Below are 13,781 nucleotides of genomic sequence, written 5' to 3'. Positions count from 1 at the left end.
TATTATTATAAGCTTAAAGGTGCCCTAGAATCAAAAATTGAATTTACATTGGCATAGTTAAATAACAAGAGTTCAGTACATGGAAATGACATACAGTGAGTCTCAAACACCATTGTTTCCTCCTTCATATATAAATCTCATTTGTTTAAAACACCTCCGAAGAACAGGCGAATCTCAACATAACACCGACTGTTACGTAACAGTCGGGATCATTAATATGTACGCCCCCAATATTTGCATATGCCAGCCCATGTTCAATGCATTACACAAGGGCAGCCAGTATTAATATCTGGATCTGTGCACAGCTGAATCATCAGACTAGGTAAGCAAGCAAGAACAATAGCGAAAAATGGCAGATGGAGCAATAATAACTGACATGATCCATGATAACATGATATTTTTAGTGATATTTATAAATTGTCTTTTTAAATGTTTCATTAGCATGTTGCTAATGTACTGTTAAATGTGGTTAAAGTTACCATCGTTTATTACTGTATTCACGGAGACAAGAGAGCCGTCGCTATTTTCATTATTAAACACTTGCAGTCTGTATAATACATAAACGCAACTTCATTCTTTATAAATCTCTCCAACAGTGTGTAATGTTAGCTTTAGCCACAGAGCACCATCAAACTCATTCAGAATCAAATGTAAACATCCAAATAAATACCATACTTACGCAATTAGACATGCTGCATGACGAACACTTTGTAAAGATCCATTTTGAGGGTTATATTAGCTGTGTGAACTTTGTTTATGCCGTTTAAGGCAAGCGCAAGCTCCGGGGGCGGAGAGCACGAGAATTTAAAGGGGCCGCAGCCTGAATCGGCGCATATTTAATGATGCCCCAATATAGGCAGTTAAAAAAAAAGAATAAAAAAAAAAATCTATGGGGTATTTTGAGCTGAAACTTCACAGACACGTTCAGGGGACACCTTAGACTTATATTACATCTTTTAAAAAGATGTTCTACGGCACCTTTAAAAAAATAAAGTTTGCTTGTATTGTGAAATCCATCTCCATATACCCACGCTATATGCAGGGATGGATCGAGAATGGCATATAAATGACCAGCTTGCTGTCATGGCATTTCATAACTAATTTGCGTTTTGGCAAATTAGTGGCTAATTCGTAAAAAGATCTCATTTGTACATTTTTAAAGTCACCATGAAATCAAAATAAGCTAATTTTTATTTTGTAATGGAATATTGCAGATTTATTATAAATAATTTATCAATGCACATTATATATATATATATACTGTATATAATTTATGTGTCTCACAGTCTTTAATCAAAATAACTCCTCCTCCCTCTTGCAGTGACATCTCTTCTCTGATGATGTGTTTACCTGCACAAGGGCGGGACAACCTGTCATTGACCAATAGCAAACCACAACCATCTAATCAATTCCCCATGGACAAAATTAAGTCCCGTCCTACTTTTTCTTTTTTTTTTTTAATTCGAAAAGTTGTTTCATTCAGATATACAGTAGCCTACTGTGCAAAAGTCTTAGGCCACCACCAACATTGTTGTTTTGGCAATGTTTTAATTACCTTTATTAAGATACAAACATGAAATATGTACACAAAATGTAAAAACAAAACGTCTTCTTTAAGCAAAAATCGATATTTAGTGTGACCTCCTGGATTATTCCAGTTTCTCAAAGAAACTTTTCATCATAATTTGAAAGTTTTATTGGCCTTTCAGTCCTTTTCCATTCCATTTAGGTTTAAGAGATCCAGTTCCTGCTATTGCTCAAGTGTAAGGGGAGGTCACTAAATACTTGTCACTTTAGCCTATAGAAGTGTTTTTTTTTTTTTTTTTTTTTTTTATCAACATGTAATGGTGGCCTAAGACTTTTGCACAGTACTGTACATCACAATATGGAAGAAAAGACTATTGCAACTTCTGTTCATTGCCGACTTTAAATTTGTTTCCATACGAATCACATCGTACAAATTCATACAAAATCGCCTTCATAAAATAGTTACATTTTCTCATGAGATCAGGTTGTAAATGTACACAAATGTTAGACTTTGTTGGGGGTGCTAAAAACATTTCTGGGACCTGGTATAGGTCAAATTCAATATCAACTTTTTTTTGTTTTGTTTTTTTGATATCTCTGTTAATGTGTTTTTGTATTCATCTGCATTACTTTGACCCACTCATGGTCATATATATGGCGATAAATATCAGTTTCAGTCACATGAGAACAACCAGCATCTGGGACCAGAACTATTGGTTAAGTGACAAATATCCTATATTTACAAAATGTTTAACATGTTCTTGTTTTAGTTCTTTTGTATTTGTTTGTAAAATATATTTGCATTTAGATACCAGTAAAATATATAACTAAGTACAAGGTCTCCTTGACATTTTATATTCACAGTGTGGGCCTGTTAAGAACAAAAAGCATACAATTTCATGAATTTATTTGAAAAAAAACAAAGAAACATTAAACCCATTTCCATACATTACACAATATAACTGCAACAGCTTTACATTCATCACAGATTCAGGCATAAGTCTTCATTCTTGAAGATGACGTGTAATTTCTGCACAAATCACAAATGGAACGAACAGAAGGTTGTTCCACTGTGCTGTTTAATGCCAAAAAGACACACTTCAGCTTTACATAAAGGGATGCAATATAAATTGCAATTACCTTTTATTCAGACAGACCCAGCAAACAAAAATATGTTTTAAGAATGTTTTGCTAACATGCTGACATTCACATGAAATTATAAAAAACGTTATTTCTGAATGTTCATAACATCCAGTTTTTTAAATGTTTTAAAATGTTTTTTATTGGTTATGCGAACATTCCATTTGATCATTTGCAAACATAAAAAAAAACAAGTAGTAACATTTAAACAAACTAAACGTTTCAGGTAAAAACGTTCTATGATAAATAATGTTTTTGTGCTAACATTTTCAGAACATTATTAAATTCAAGATCACTAAAAGAATGTTTTGTTAATGTTAGTGGAAGAATGTTTGTTCATAATTTTGAGAGAACCTTGACACAACATTAGCTAATATTCTGAGAATGTTAGCTGGGGAACTGGTAATGCACAATTTTCTTCATCTACTACTTCATCTAATACCCAGGAAATAATGAAACTTCAGCTAAAATTCCATGGAACGTCAATGACACAATATAAGCACAAAGCTCTTCTGTATTTCATTCCTTTGACCATATTATACTATTTGATATTTAACACTAAATATAATCACGAACAGGCTCACTGGGGCTGTTATAGCTGCCAGTTCATTTGCATTGATAGCACAGTAAATCCCTAATTACAGGGACAAAGCCTCTCCAGCATCTTGGACACTGTCATACAGTATTGAAACATGGAAGATATCGCAATGCAAGGCACTGTACAGTAACTGATGCACAAATATGATGGACAGACAGCAGAAGTGTAAAGCAACTGAACACAGAAGCTAGGTGTAGCTATCATAACAATAGTGCTTATTATCTGAATACACACAATTTTATATGACTAACACATTAGTGAGGCACAAAAAATAAAAGACTCTGAAGCACACGATGTGTCATGTACACCCAAGGTAGTCCAATTTGCTGTTGCTTAACACCCGCAAAAGGCAAAAGGCACAGTGTGCGAAAGCAGTCAAACAGGAGATAAACTGGTTTCTGTTGAACCTGTCATGACAAAGGTCAATTTGATGGTTTCAGATAGAGAGCATCTACATCGGTAAATGTCTCTTAACAGCAAATATACAATAAAACAACGCCTCGTTTTAAAATGCTGAACATACTTCATAAACCAAGCTGACATAAATATACAGTGAAAAAGGTTGGTAAGATTTTTAAATGCATATAAAAGAAGTCTCTTCTGCTCACCTGTGCTGCATTTATATGATCAAAAATACAGAAAAACTGTAATATTGTGAAATATTATTACAATTTTAAATGGCTGTTTTCTATTTTAATATATTTTAAAATGTAATTTATTCCTGTGATGGTAAAGCTGAATTTTCAGCATCTTTACTCCAGTCTTCCACATGTTAGAATGATTTCTGAAAGATCACGTGATACTGATTTGCTGCTCAAGAAATATTTATTACTATTATCAATGTTGAAAACAGTTGTGCTGCTTAATATTTTTGTGGAACCGCATGATTTTTTGATGAATGTAAAATGTTCAAAAGAGCAGCAATTTATTTGAAATATAATTTTTTTGTTTACTGTCACTTTTGATCAATTGCATCCTTGCTGAATAAAAGTATGAATTGCTTAAAAAACAAAAAAAAAACAAAAAACAAAAACTTACTGACCCCCAAACTTTTGAAAAGTAGCATATATTTTACATCTAAACATGACTATATTAGTTCTGAGCAGATTGTCACAGCTGTAGTCGGTGCACTGATAATTAGATTGAAATAGATATTAACACTGTATACAAAATAAAAATATTTGTTTGTGAGGCAGCTGAGAGTCATTAAAGGCACAATATGTAATTTTTTGCCACTAGAGGTCGCTTATTCATGTCTACAGCCAATGGAAAAGAATCTGACGGAGCGCAGGCAGAAATCATATTCATGGATGAGCTTATGTATTAAAAACACACGTCTAAAGAGCAGTGGAGCTTTTATTATGCCACAGTCGCCACTTCCGCTTCTTCCGGTCAAGCGTATGTGGGGTAACGCAGCGCTGTTTATCATATTAGATACATTTGAGTTTTGAAAGTTGTTATAAAGCTACTCTGCGTTCACTTGGCAGCTGCTTGTTGCACACTACAGTAAGCTAGATCGATATTAGTCATGGTAAAACACGGTACTCGCGGTAAATCAAGAAAATGAGTAAGTCTAACCGTGTTGAGCTATATAACATGATTCGTTTTCTGTCGATGAATGTGTCCAAACAGTTGCTCACCTGTCTCATAAAACATAATATATTAAATTGGTGTTTCCATGGTTTCTACAAAATAAAACCGGAAACTGAGGGTAATGCAGGTATGATATCATTGATAGGCGACGCACGGACAAGGTCCGTGTCCTGGTCAAAATTGCTTATTTCTCTGGATTTAAACATTTTTGGAAACATTTAGGATAACTCAAAATATACAACACTGTTCTAGTGGTTTTTGGAAGCCAAAATTTTAATCCAAAAATCTTACATATTATGCCTTTGAAGTTCTTATATAATGTGCATGACCACATTCTGTGGTACAACTGGTGCTAGGTGCATTTTATTTACGATCTATTTCAACATTCAGGTGGGAGCATAATTAGCAGTCCAGGCTGTTGAAACAGAGAAATCAAATAATTTGATAAATTAATTTGTTTTGTGATAGAGTGAGGTTGCTTTTGTTCAGAAAACAGAAAATATGTGCCATAACTTCTAGAATGAAAAAAAAAAAAAATGTTTTTGAATTCCACTTCCCATTTTTTTCCCCCATTCCTCAAGCATGCAGTGTAACATATTTTAATTTAAATATCATTATCTATAACTTTTACAAAAAACAAAAATATCTACACTAAAATTAGCACAACGAAGATTAAAAAAGACAATCCATTACAAGAATGACCAGATTTGTCAGGAAGTAATCCAGTACCTGAGAGCAGGTCGTTGCTGCCGGAGTCACACAGACACTAACCGAAGGTTTTGAATTGCATTATGGGAGTAGAGCTCCACTATGTTACAGGAAGGTCATCAGAGTGTGGTGAGGTTTTCTGCCAGGTAATATAGGCTGTATCCGTTACATACGATACAGCAGAGGTTACAGAGGGAGGACAGCAGGTGGTACAGCCACAGCCGACCACTCAGCTTTTTATACTTGGGGTCCGTCTCGCAGAGCTTGGCGTAAGCTTCCCGATTGGATGAGAGTCCGATGTCCTGACCCAATCCGCAGGCCTGCTCAATCAGGTGCATGTCCGCCATGATTTCCGAGGTCATCTGACCAAACCACTGGGCATTTACTGCTGCCACAGTCACACACACAAAATAAATGAAGATCTGGGGAGAAAACAGAAAGCCGGTGGAATCAAGAGGGTGTCTGGCACACAAAAATCATTATTTATTCACCCTCATGTCATTCCAAACCTGCATGACTTCCTTTTTTCCCCATTTAAGAAAAAAAAAAAAACATTTTGAAGAATGTGCTGGCCGCTCTTTTCCATGCAATTATAATGAATGGGGACCGGAGATTCAAAAACAAAAGTATCATAAAAGTATTGGGAACATGAAACATGAAACACGAGCAGAACGAATTTGTGTGCAAATCATTCGTAAAGCCGTTCTGACGTACATTTTCGGATTCATGAATATGTTTACATTTTCAAAATGTTAGTTTGTACGAAAGAAATTTACACCTGCTCCCTCCTTTGTATGGAAGCTTGTTTCCGCCATGAACTAAAAAAATAAAATAAAAAAGTAATTGCGACATTTGACTTTTTTTTCCTCACAATTGCAAGTTTACATCTCACACTTGTGACTTTTTTCCTCAGAATCGCATGATGTAAAGTCAGAAGTTTGAGTTGTAAAGTCAGAATTGAGAGATAAAAACTCGCAATTGCATTTGATCCTTCGCCGACAAGCCGTGGTGCTGTCACGCCACACAGAGTGAAAAATACATCGCGGAGCAAAGAGGACACTGACAACACGTCGACAGACAAGACAGAGCAGGTTACTTATGATATTAAACAAAGTCCCAGCTTTCAAATTATGTAGTTTGTTAAGAAATTCATACAATAAAAACCGTTTTGTGGCTCTTTAATGTGTCGTGACAGATCACTGTAGCGCCTCAGCTCAAGCGGCTCGTGAACCGATCATCTCTTCCTACTAGTTCATTTATAGCATCAAATAAACATGAATGAACATGAGAAGGAATGTTGTTTCAAACGCAGAAAGACGTCAGTAAACACCATTTTTCAAGTTTAACTCCACCGAGGTTAATCTTCTAACTCCTGACTGCTTTGTCGGACAAAACGGCGGATTCTGTGTTATGACTGGTTAGATCGGGTTGAAGGGTCACCAAACAGTTGACGGCACCATTGACTTCCATAGTAGGGGAAAAAAAATACAATGGAAGTGAATGGGGTTCATCAACTGTTTGCTTACAGACATCCTTCAAAATATCTTCTTTTGTGCTCAGCAGAAGAAAGAAATTCATGCAGGTTTGGAACAACATGAGGGTGAGTAAATCATGGCAGAAGTTTTATTTTTGGGCGAACTATCCCTTTAAGTAACACGTTTTCACATTTTGTTCTGAATACCTGGAAGGCCTCTCTGTCATCCAGCATGTTGCTGGGATGGTACATGGCGAAGATGGTGAGATTGAAGAAAGCACAGGCTGAGCCGATATGCAGGTAAAACGGGAAGAGCCGGCTCTGGATGAAGCCAAACGTGTGTCGGTTTAGATGGTTGTCCATCACAAAGCCTGAGCAAAACAAAAATCAAGTAAACCTTAAGTACTGTGCATATTATAAACCTTGTTTAAATTTTTATAAATGTATTAATGTATAAATCTACCCTTGTGAAAAAGAAGTACACTTAGCATACTTTTAAAAAGAGTACTTATTACAGAAATGATATACTTAAGTGTGAACTGAATGTAATGTTTTCAGACACTTGACTGCATTATTTACAACTAAATAAAAATGTTTATTAGTTTAAATTTATATTAAAATGCAATTAGCTGAACTTAAGAGTGCTTTTCGACCCACTTAAGTAGGACTTAAGTACATCTTTGTGTAACTTCATAATTAACTAACTTCTGCTGTCTTTGAAATATAGTTACACATTTGTAATTATGAGGTTGCTATTTAGTAAATTTAAAATATTTTAACTTGAAACGTAATATTGAATTACAGTTAAAGGGTTAGTTCACCCAAAAATGAAAATAATGTCATTTATTACTCACCCTCATGTCATTGCACACCCGTAAGACCTTCGTTCATCTTCTGAACACAAATTAAGATATTGTTGATGAAATCCGATGGCTCAGTGAGGCTTCTGTTGAGAGCAAAGCCATTGAAACTCTCAAGGTCCATAAAGGTAATATAAACATATATGAAACAGTTCATGTGAGTACAGTGGTTCAATATTAATATTATAAAGCGACGAGAATATTTTTGGTGCGCCAAAAAAACAAAATAACGACTTATATAGTGATGGCCGATTTCAAAACACTGCTTCATGAAGCTTCTGAGCTTTACAAATCTTTTGTTTCGAATTAGTGATTCGGATCTCCTATCAAACGGCTAAACTGCTGAAATCACGTGACTTTGGTGCTCCGATTCACTGATTCGATTCGTAAAGTGTTTTGAAATCGACCCATATAGATATTGTTGAAAAGTCGTTATTTTGGTTTGTTTTTGGCGCACAAAAAGTATTCTCATCGCTTTATAATATTAAGATTGAACCACTGAACTCACATGAACTGATTTAAATATGTTTTTAGTACATCAATGGACCTTGATAGTTTGAATGTCATTGCTGTCTATGGAGCAGCACTGAGCCATCGTATTTCATCAAAAATATCTTAATTTGTGTTCAGAAGATGAACGAAGGTCTTACGGGTGTAGAACGATGAGGGTGAGTAATAAATGACATTATTTTTGGGTGAACTAACCCTTTAAGATGACAATGAAGTGCTTCATATGTGCTTTAGTATGTTAGTCAACATAAGTGTACTTCTTTAAAGCACTAAAACTAAAAACTAAACTTTAAATTGAAACTTTTAATTTGACATTATTACAAAGTGCATTTATTTTTTTGTACTTAAGCATGTTAAGAAAGTGTAATGTATTTAAGTAAACCTAAATGACTTATTATATTATCTACAAGTAAATTATTTAAAATATATACTTTTAAGATTTGACGCACACTACAATCATTCCATTAATCCATCATTTGCAATCGCTGCCAAAAAACAAAACAGCGTCCACACCTACCCGATATAAAGGTGACCCATATCTGCATTCCCCAGAAGGTGGAGAGAAACATGAGGTGAAGGAGTTTAGCAGTGACGGGAGGCTCTCTGTCTGCAGACATTGTCACGGGCACACTATTGTCTTTCACCTCCCTCACTCACTGCCACTGTGCTGTTTAAAGGTGTGACACAAAAATCATTCTCAGGTTTATGTAAGAGTTAGTTAGTCTTATACAAGTCTTATGTCATGTACTTGATGTGATGCACACCACAGAGCACACTCTGCGTTATAAACAATAGAGGTGGAGGCATTCACCTTTCACCCACATGAGTAACAAGGCATACCATAATGGAACAAACCTTCTTAAAATAAGATCTGCAGTCTAATATAAATCATATCAGGCACACTGACTGCAAAAGGTAAAACAAATTAAAGGGATTGTTCACCCTCAACATGTTGTAGAATGATAATGCCTTTCACTTTCATTGCATAGAAAAATATGGTGACTGAGGCTGTCAACCTGCCAAACATGTTCCACAGAAGAAAGTCATACAGGACATGAGGGTAAATCATTGACAAATCTTGATTTTGGGGTGAACTGTCCCTTTAAGAATCGTGTGTGTGACTGCACTGCACTAGTTGTGCTTTTATTGTGCAGAGTAACGCCATGTCCAGAATGTAGGCTGTGTCTCAAAACCTACTGAGCTGCCTACCTAGACTGCGTTTTCGGTTCTGTCTGCGCCTTTAGTGCCCGCGCGTATTATCTATGTAGGTGGCTCACTAGTTGTTGAGACACAGCCATGGTGTCCAAACACCTCAAAAGCTTCCTATTAAGCACCGCGACTCTTTCCAACTGAGGAAAATCCTTGATGTTTGAACTGACACCAACTCACAGTACAAGACAGACAAGCTCGCGCGTCACTTCTGATGCGTCATGTGAAACCTACACCTGTAGGGATATGAAAGGCTGGATATCATTACAGCTACATGCTGTCACCATGATGTCGATCTACTTACCGGACGATCAGCCGTGACTATGTAAATCGTTGGTGGCTGGTTGCGCGTCACGGTGGGTAGAACACCATAAATATACGATGAAGGAGGAACCGGTCTGCAGCTGTAGTAACTCTCGGACTGGCAGTCAGACCGGTGGGCGGGGTTTATGCGTTTATGTGTACGCGGTTGGAGTTGTTTGATGGGCGTGGTTTGTGAATGTTCTCGTTATTGTTGGGCGTGGTTTTGTACGGGTGGAATTTACACACATGCTTTTAGCTATCTATATGGGGTCATTCCATAGACTTCTGTTGTTTTTATATACAGCTTGTTAGCCTATAACAAACACGTTTGCAATAATAATACACTTAAATTTTATTTAAAATAGGTTTTGTCAGATTTAGCTCACTTCTGGGTAGCCTACACATTTGTCCTAAAAAATGGTTAAGTACACAAACACACACACACACCCAAAAATGAAAATTCTGTCATTTATTACTCACCCTTGTGTCGTTCCACATCCATAAGACCTTTGTTTATCTTAAAAACACAAATTAAGATCTTTTTGATGAAGTCTGGAGTTGCGTACTTATGCACTGTGTACTCATCCATGTAGTGCGTGAATTGTATAAGGTATTTTGTCATTTAACATTGGAGTCTGACAGCCCCTTCCCCTCCACTACGTAGTTAAAGCTGCGACAGTTGACTGCATGAAGTGTCCAATATTCCACACTTAATTTTTTCTGTTAATTTAGTGCATCATCCGGGTATTTAAAGTGTACTTTTTCATTTTGGAATTTTCAGTGTGAACACACTACTTGCACTATTATACTTACAAACGTCATAGAATAGCGCACAAGTACGTGAATTGGGATGCACCTTGGGTTTCTGTCTCTCCATAGACATCCAACGCAACTTCCACTGCAAGGTCCAGAAAGAAATTAAATGAAATTAAATTAAATACACTTTATTGTCCCCAAAGGGGAAATTTGGGTTGGACTCAAGGTGTTTACATTGACAAAATCATTAAAATCATTGAATAAATAAATATAGTAGTCAACATTTGAAGTGGATCAAAAAAGTTAATCAAATTTATCCTAAGAACTAAGTTTCCTAAGAAGAAGGTTTTAGGACAACTTTGATGAAAAGTTTTGATCCACTTCAAATGTTGACTACTGTATATAAGAAAAGATAGTTCATATAGTAGATAAGATAGTAGATACATTCATTCATCATTTAACATTTTAATTGAAATAGGTATAAAAAACTTCTTAAACCGATTATACCTACACAAAGGTAGGAAAAAGACATCATTAAAGTAATCCATGTGACTCCAGTGGCTTAAACTCAATTTTATGAAGCGACGTGAGTGCTTTGTTTGTGCAAAAAAACATAACTTACCACTTTATTTACAAAATAATATTATCCAAAGTGTGTTCACGCAACAATGCCAGCTCTCGCGTGAACACAACACGCGTGCATCATGATGCTCTCGTGAACACTCGTGCATGTGTGTTGAGTTGGCGCGAGTCTGAACACAACACGTGTGCGTCATGATGCTCTCGTGAACACTCGCGCATGTGCGTTGAGTTGACGCGCGAGTCTGAACACAACACGTGTGCGTCATGATGCTCTCGTGAACACTCGCGCATGTGCGTTTTGACCCACGAGTCTGAACACAACACGTGTGCGTTGTGATGCTCTCGTGAACACTCGCACATGTGCGTTTTGACGCACGAGTCTGAACACAACACGTGTGCGTCATGATGCTCTCGTGAACACTCGTGCATGTGCATTTTGACGCACGAGTCTGAACACAACACGTGTGCGTCATGATGCTCTCGTGAACACTCGCGCATGTGCGTTTTGACGCACGAGTCTGAACACAACACGTGTGCGTCATGATGCTCTCGTGAACACTCGTGCATGTGCGTTTTGACCCACGAGTCTGAACACAACACGTGTGCATCATGATGCTCTCGTGAACACTCGCGCATGTGCGTTGAGTTGACGCGCGAGTCTGAACACAACACGTGTGCGTCGTGATGCTCTCGTGAACACTCGAGCATGTGCGTTTTGACCCACGAGTCTGAACACAACACGTGTGCGTCATGATGCTCTCGTGAACACTCGCACATGTGCGTTTTGACCCACGAGTCTGAACACAACACGTGTGCATCATGATGCTCTCGTGAACACTCGCGCATGTGCGTTGAGTTGACGCGCGAGTCTGAACACAACACGTGTGCGTCGTGATGCTCTCGTGAACACTCGAGCATGTGCGTTTTGACCCACGAGTCTGAACACAACACGTGTGCGTCGTGATGCTCTCGTGAACACTCGCGCATGTGCGTTTTGACGCACGAGTCTGAACACAACACGTGTGCGTCGTGATGCTCTCGTGAACACTCGCGCATGTGCGTTTTGACGCACGAGTCTGAACACAACACGTGTGCGTCATGATGCTCTCGTGAACACTCGCGCATGTGCGTTTTGACGCACGAGTCTGAACACAACACGTGTGCGTCATGATGCTCTCGTGAACACTCGCGCATGTGCGTTTTGACGCACGAGTCTGAACACAACACGTGTGCGTCATGATGCTCTCGTGAACACTCGCGCATGTGCGTTTTGACGCACGAGTCTGAACACAACACGTGTGCGTCATGATGCTCTCGTGAACACTCGCGCATGTGCGTTGAGTTGACGCGCAAGTCTGAACACAACACGTGTGCGTCATGATGCTCTCGTGAACACTCCTGTGCGTGCATTGAGTTGATGCGCGAGTCTGAACGTGTGCCGCGATGCTCTCGTGAACACTCGCGCATGTGCGTTGAGTTGACGCGCGAGTCTGAACACAACACGCGTGTGTCGTGAAGCTCTCGTGAACACTCCTGTGCGTGCATTGAGTTGACGCGAGTCTGAACACGTGTGCGTCGCGATGCTCTCGTGAACACTCGCGCATGTGCGTTGAGTTGACGCGCGAGTCTGAACACAACACGTGTGCGTCATGATGCTCTCGTGAACACTCGCGCATGTGCGTTTTGACCCACGAGTCTGAACACAACACGTGTGCGTCATGATGCTCTCGTGAACACTCGCGCATGTGCGTTTTGACCCACGAGTCTGAACACAACACGTGTGCGTTGTGATGCTCTCGTGAACACTCGCACATGTGCGTTTTGACGCACGAGTCTGAACACAACACGTGTGCGTCATGATGCTCTCGTGAACACTCGCGCATGTGCGTTTTGACGCACGAGTCTGAACACAACACGTGTGCGTCATGATGCTCTCGTGAACACTCGCGCATGTGCGTTTTGACGCACGAGTCTGAACACAACACGTGTGCGTCATGATGCTCTCGTGAACACTCGTGCATGTGCGTTTTGACCCACGAGTCTGAACACAACACGTGTGCATCATGATGCTCTCGTGAACACTCGCGCATGTGCGTTGAGTTGACGCGCGAGTCTGAACACAACACGTGTGCGTCGTGATGCTCTCGTGAACACTCGAGCATGTGCGTTTTGACCCACGAGTCTGAACACAACACGTGTGCGTCGTGATGCTCTCGTGAACACTCGCGCATGTGCGTTTTGACGCACGAGTCTGAACACAACACGTGTGCGTCGTGATGCTCTCGTGAACACTCGCGCATGTGCGTTTTGACGCACGAGTCTGAACACAACACGTGTGCGTCATGATGCTCTCGTGAACACTCGCGCATGTGCGTTGAGTTGACGCGCAAGTCTGAACACAACACGTGTGCGTCATGATGCTCTCGTGAACACTCGCGCATGTGCGTTTTGACGCACGAGTCTGAACACAACACGTGTGCGTCATGATGCTCTCGTGAACACTCGCGCATGTGCGTTTTGA

General features: G+C 39.0%; 1 protein-coding gene across 2 annotated transcripts; it reads right to left on the bottom strand.

Moving 5' to 3' along the window:
- Positions 1 to 5,055: 5,055 nt before the first annotated feature.
- si:ch211-121a2.4 (transmembrane protein 205) lies at positions 5,056 to 10,081 on the bottom strand. 2 transcript variants are annotated; one of them, XM_048208624.1, is made up of 4 exons: positions 9,924 to 10,081; positions 8,928 to 9,077; positions 7,248 to 7,411; positions 5,056 to 5,988 (listed from the first exon to the last, which is right to left on the bottom strand). In XM_048208624.1, exons 2-4 carry the CDS (start codon positions 9,025 to 9,027, stop codon positions 5,686 to 5,688), a joined length of 567 nt encoding a protein of 188 aa, XP_048064581.1. In that variant the 5' UTR covers positions 9,028 to 9,077; positions 9,924 to 10,081; the 3' UTR covers positions 5,056 to 5,685. The 2 variants fall into 2 exon arrangements, with proteins under 2 accessions (XP_048064581.1, XP_048064582.1); XM_048208625.1 differs by lacking the exon at positions 9,924 to 10,081 and adding an exon at positions 9,800 to 9,891.
- Between the last annotated feature and the right edge of the window lie 3,700 nt (positions 10,082 to 13,781).

This window comes from Megalobrama amblycephala, linkage group LG11 (assembly GCF_018812025.1).
Source record: "Megalobrama amblycephala isolate DHTTF-2021 linkage group LG11, ASM1881202v1, whole genome shotgun sequence".
Classification (NCBI taxonomy): Eukaryota; Metazoa; Chordata; class Actinopteri; order Cypriniformes; family Xenocyprididae; genus Megalobrama; species Megalobrama amblycephala.
This window is presented reverse-complemented; position numbering and strand designations above follow the sequence as displayed.

Coding starts and splice junctions, on each gene's coding strand:
- si:ch211-121a2.4 (XM_048208624.1), bottom strand. CDS start 9,027: ATGTCTGCAGACAGAGAGCCTCCCGTCACTGCTAAACTCCTTCACCTC. Junction 7,412..8,927: donor ATGGGTCACCTTTATATCGG/GTAGGTGTGGAC, acceptor TGTTTTGCTCAG/GCTTTGTGATGGACAACCAT. Junction 5,989..7,247: donor ATGACAGAGAGGCCTTCCAG/GTATTCAGAACA, acceptor TTTTCTCCCCAG/ATCTTCATTTATTTTGTGTG.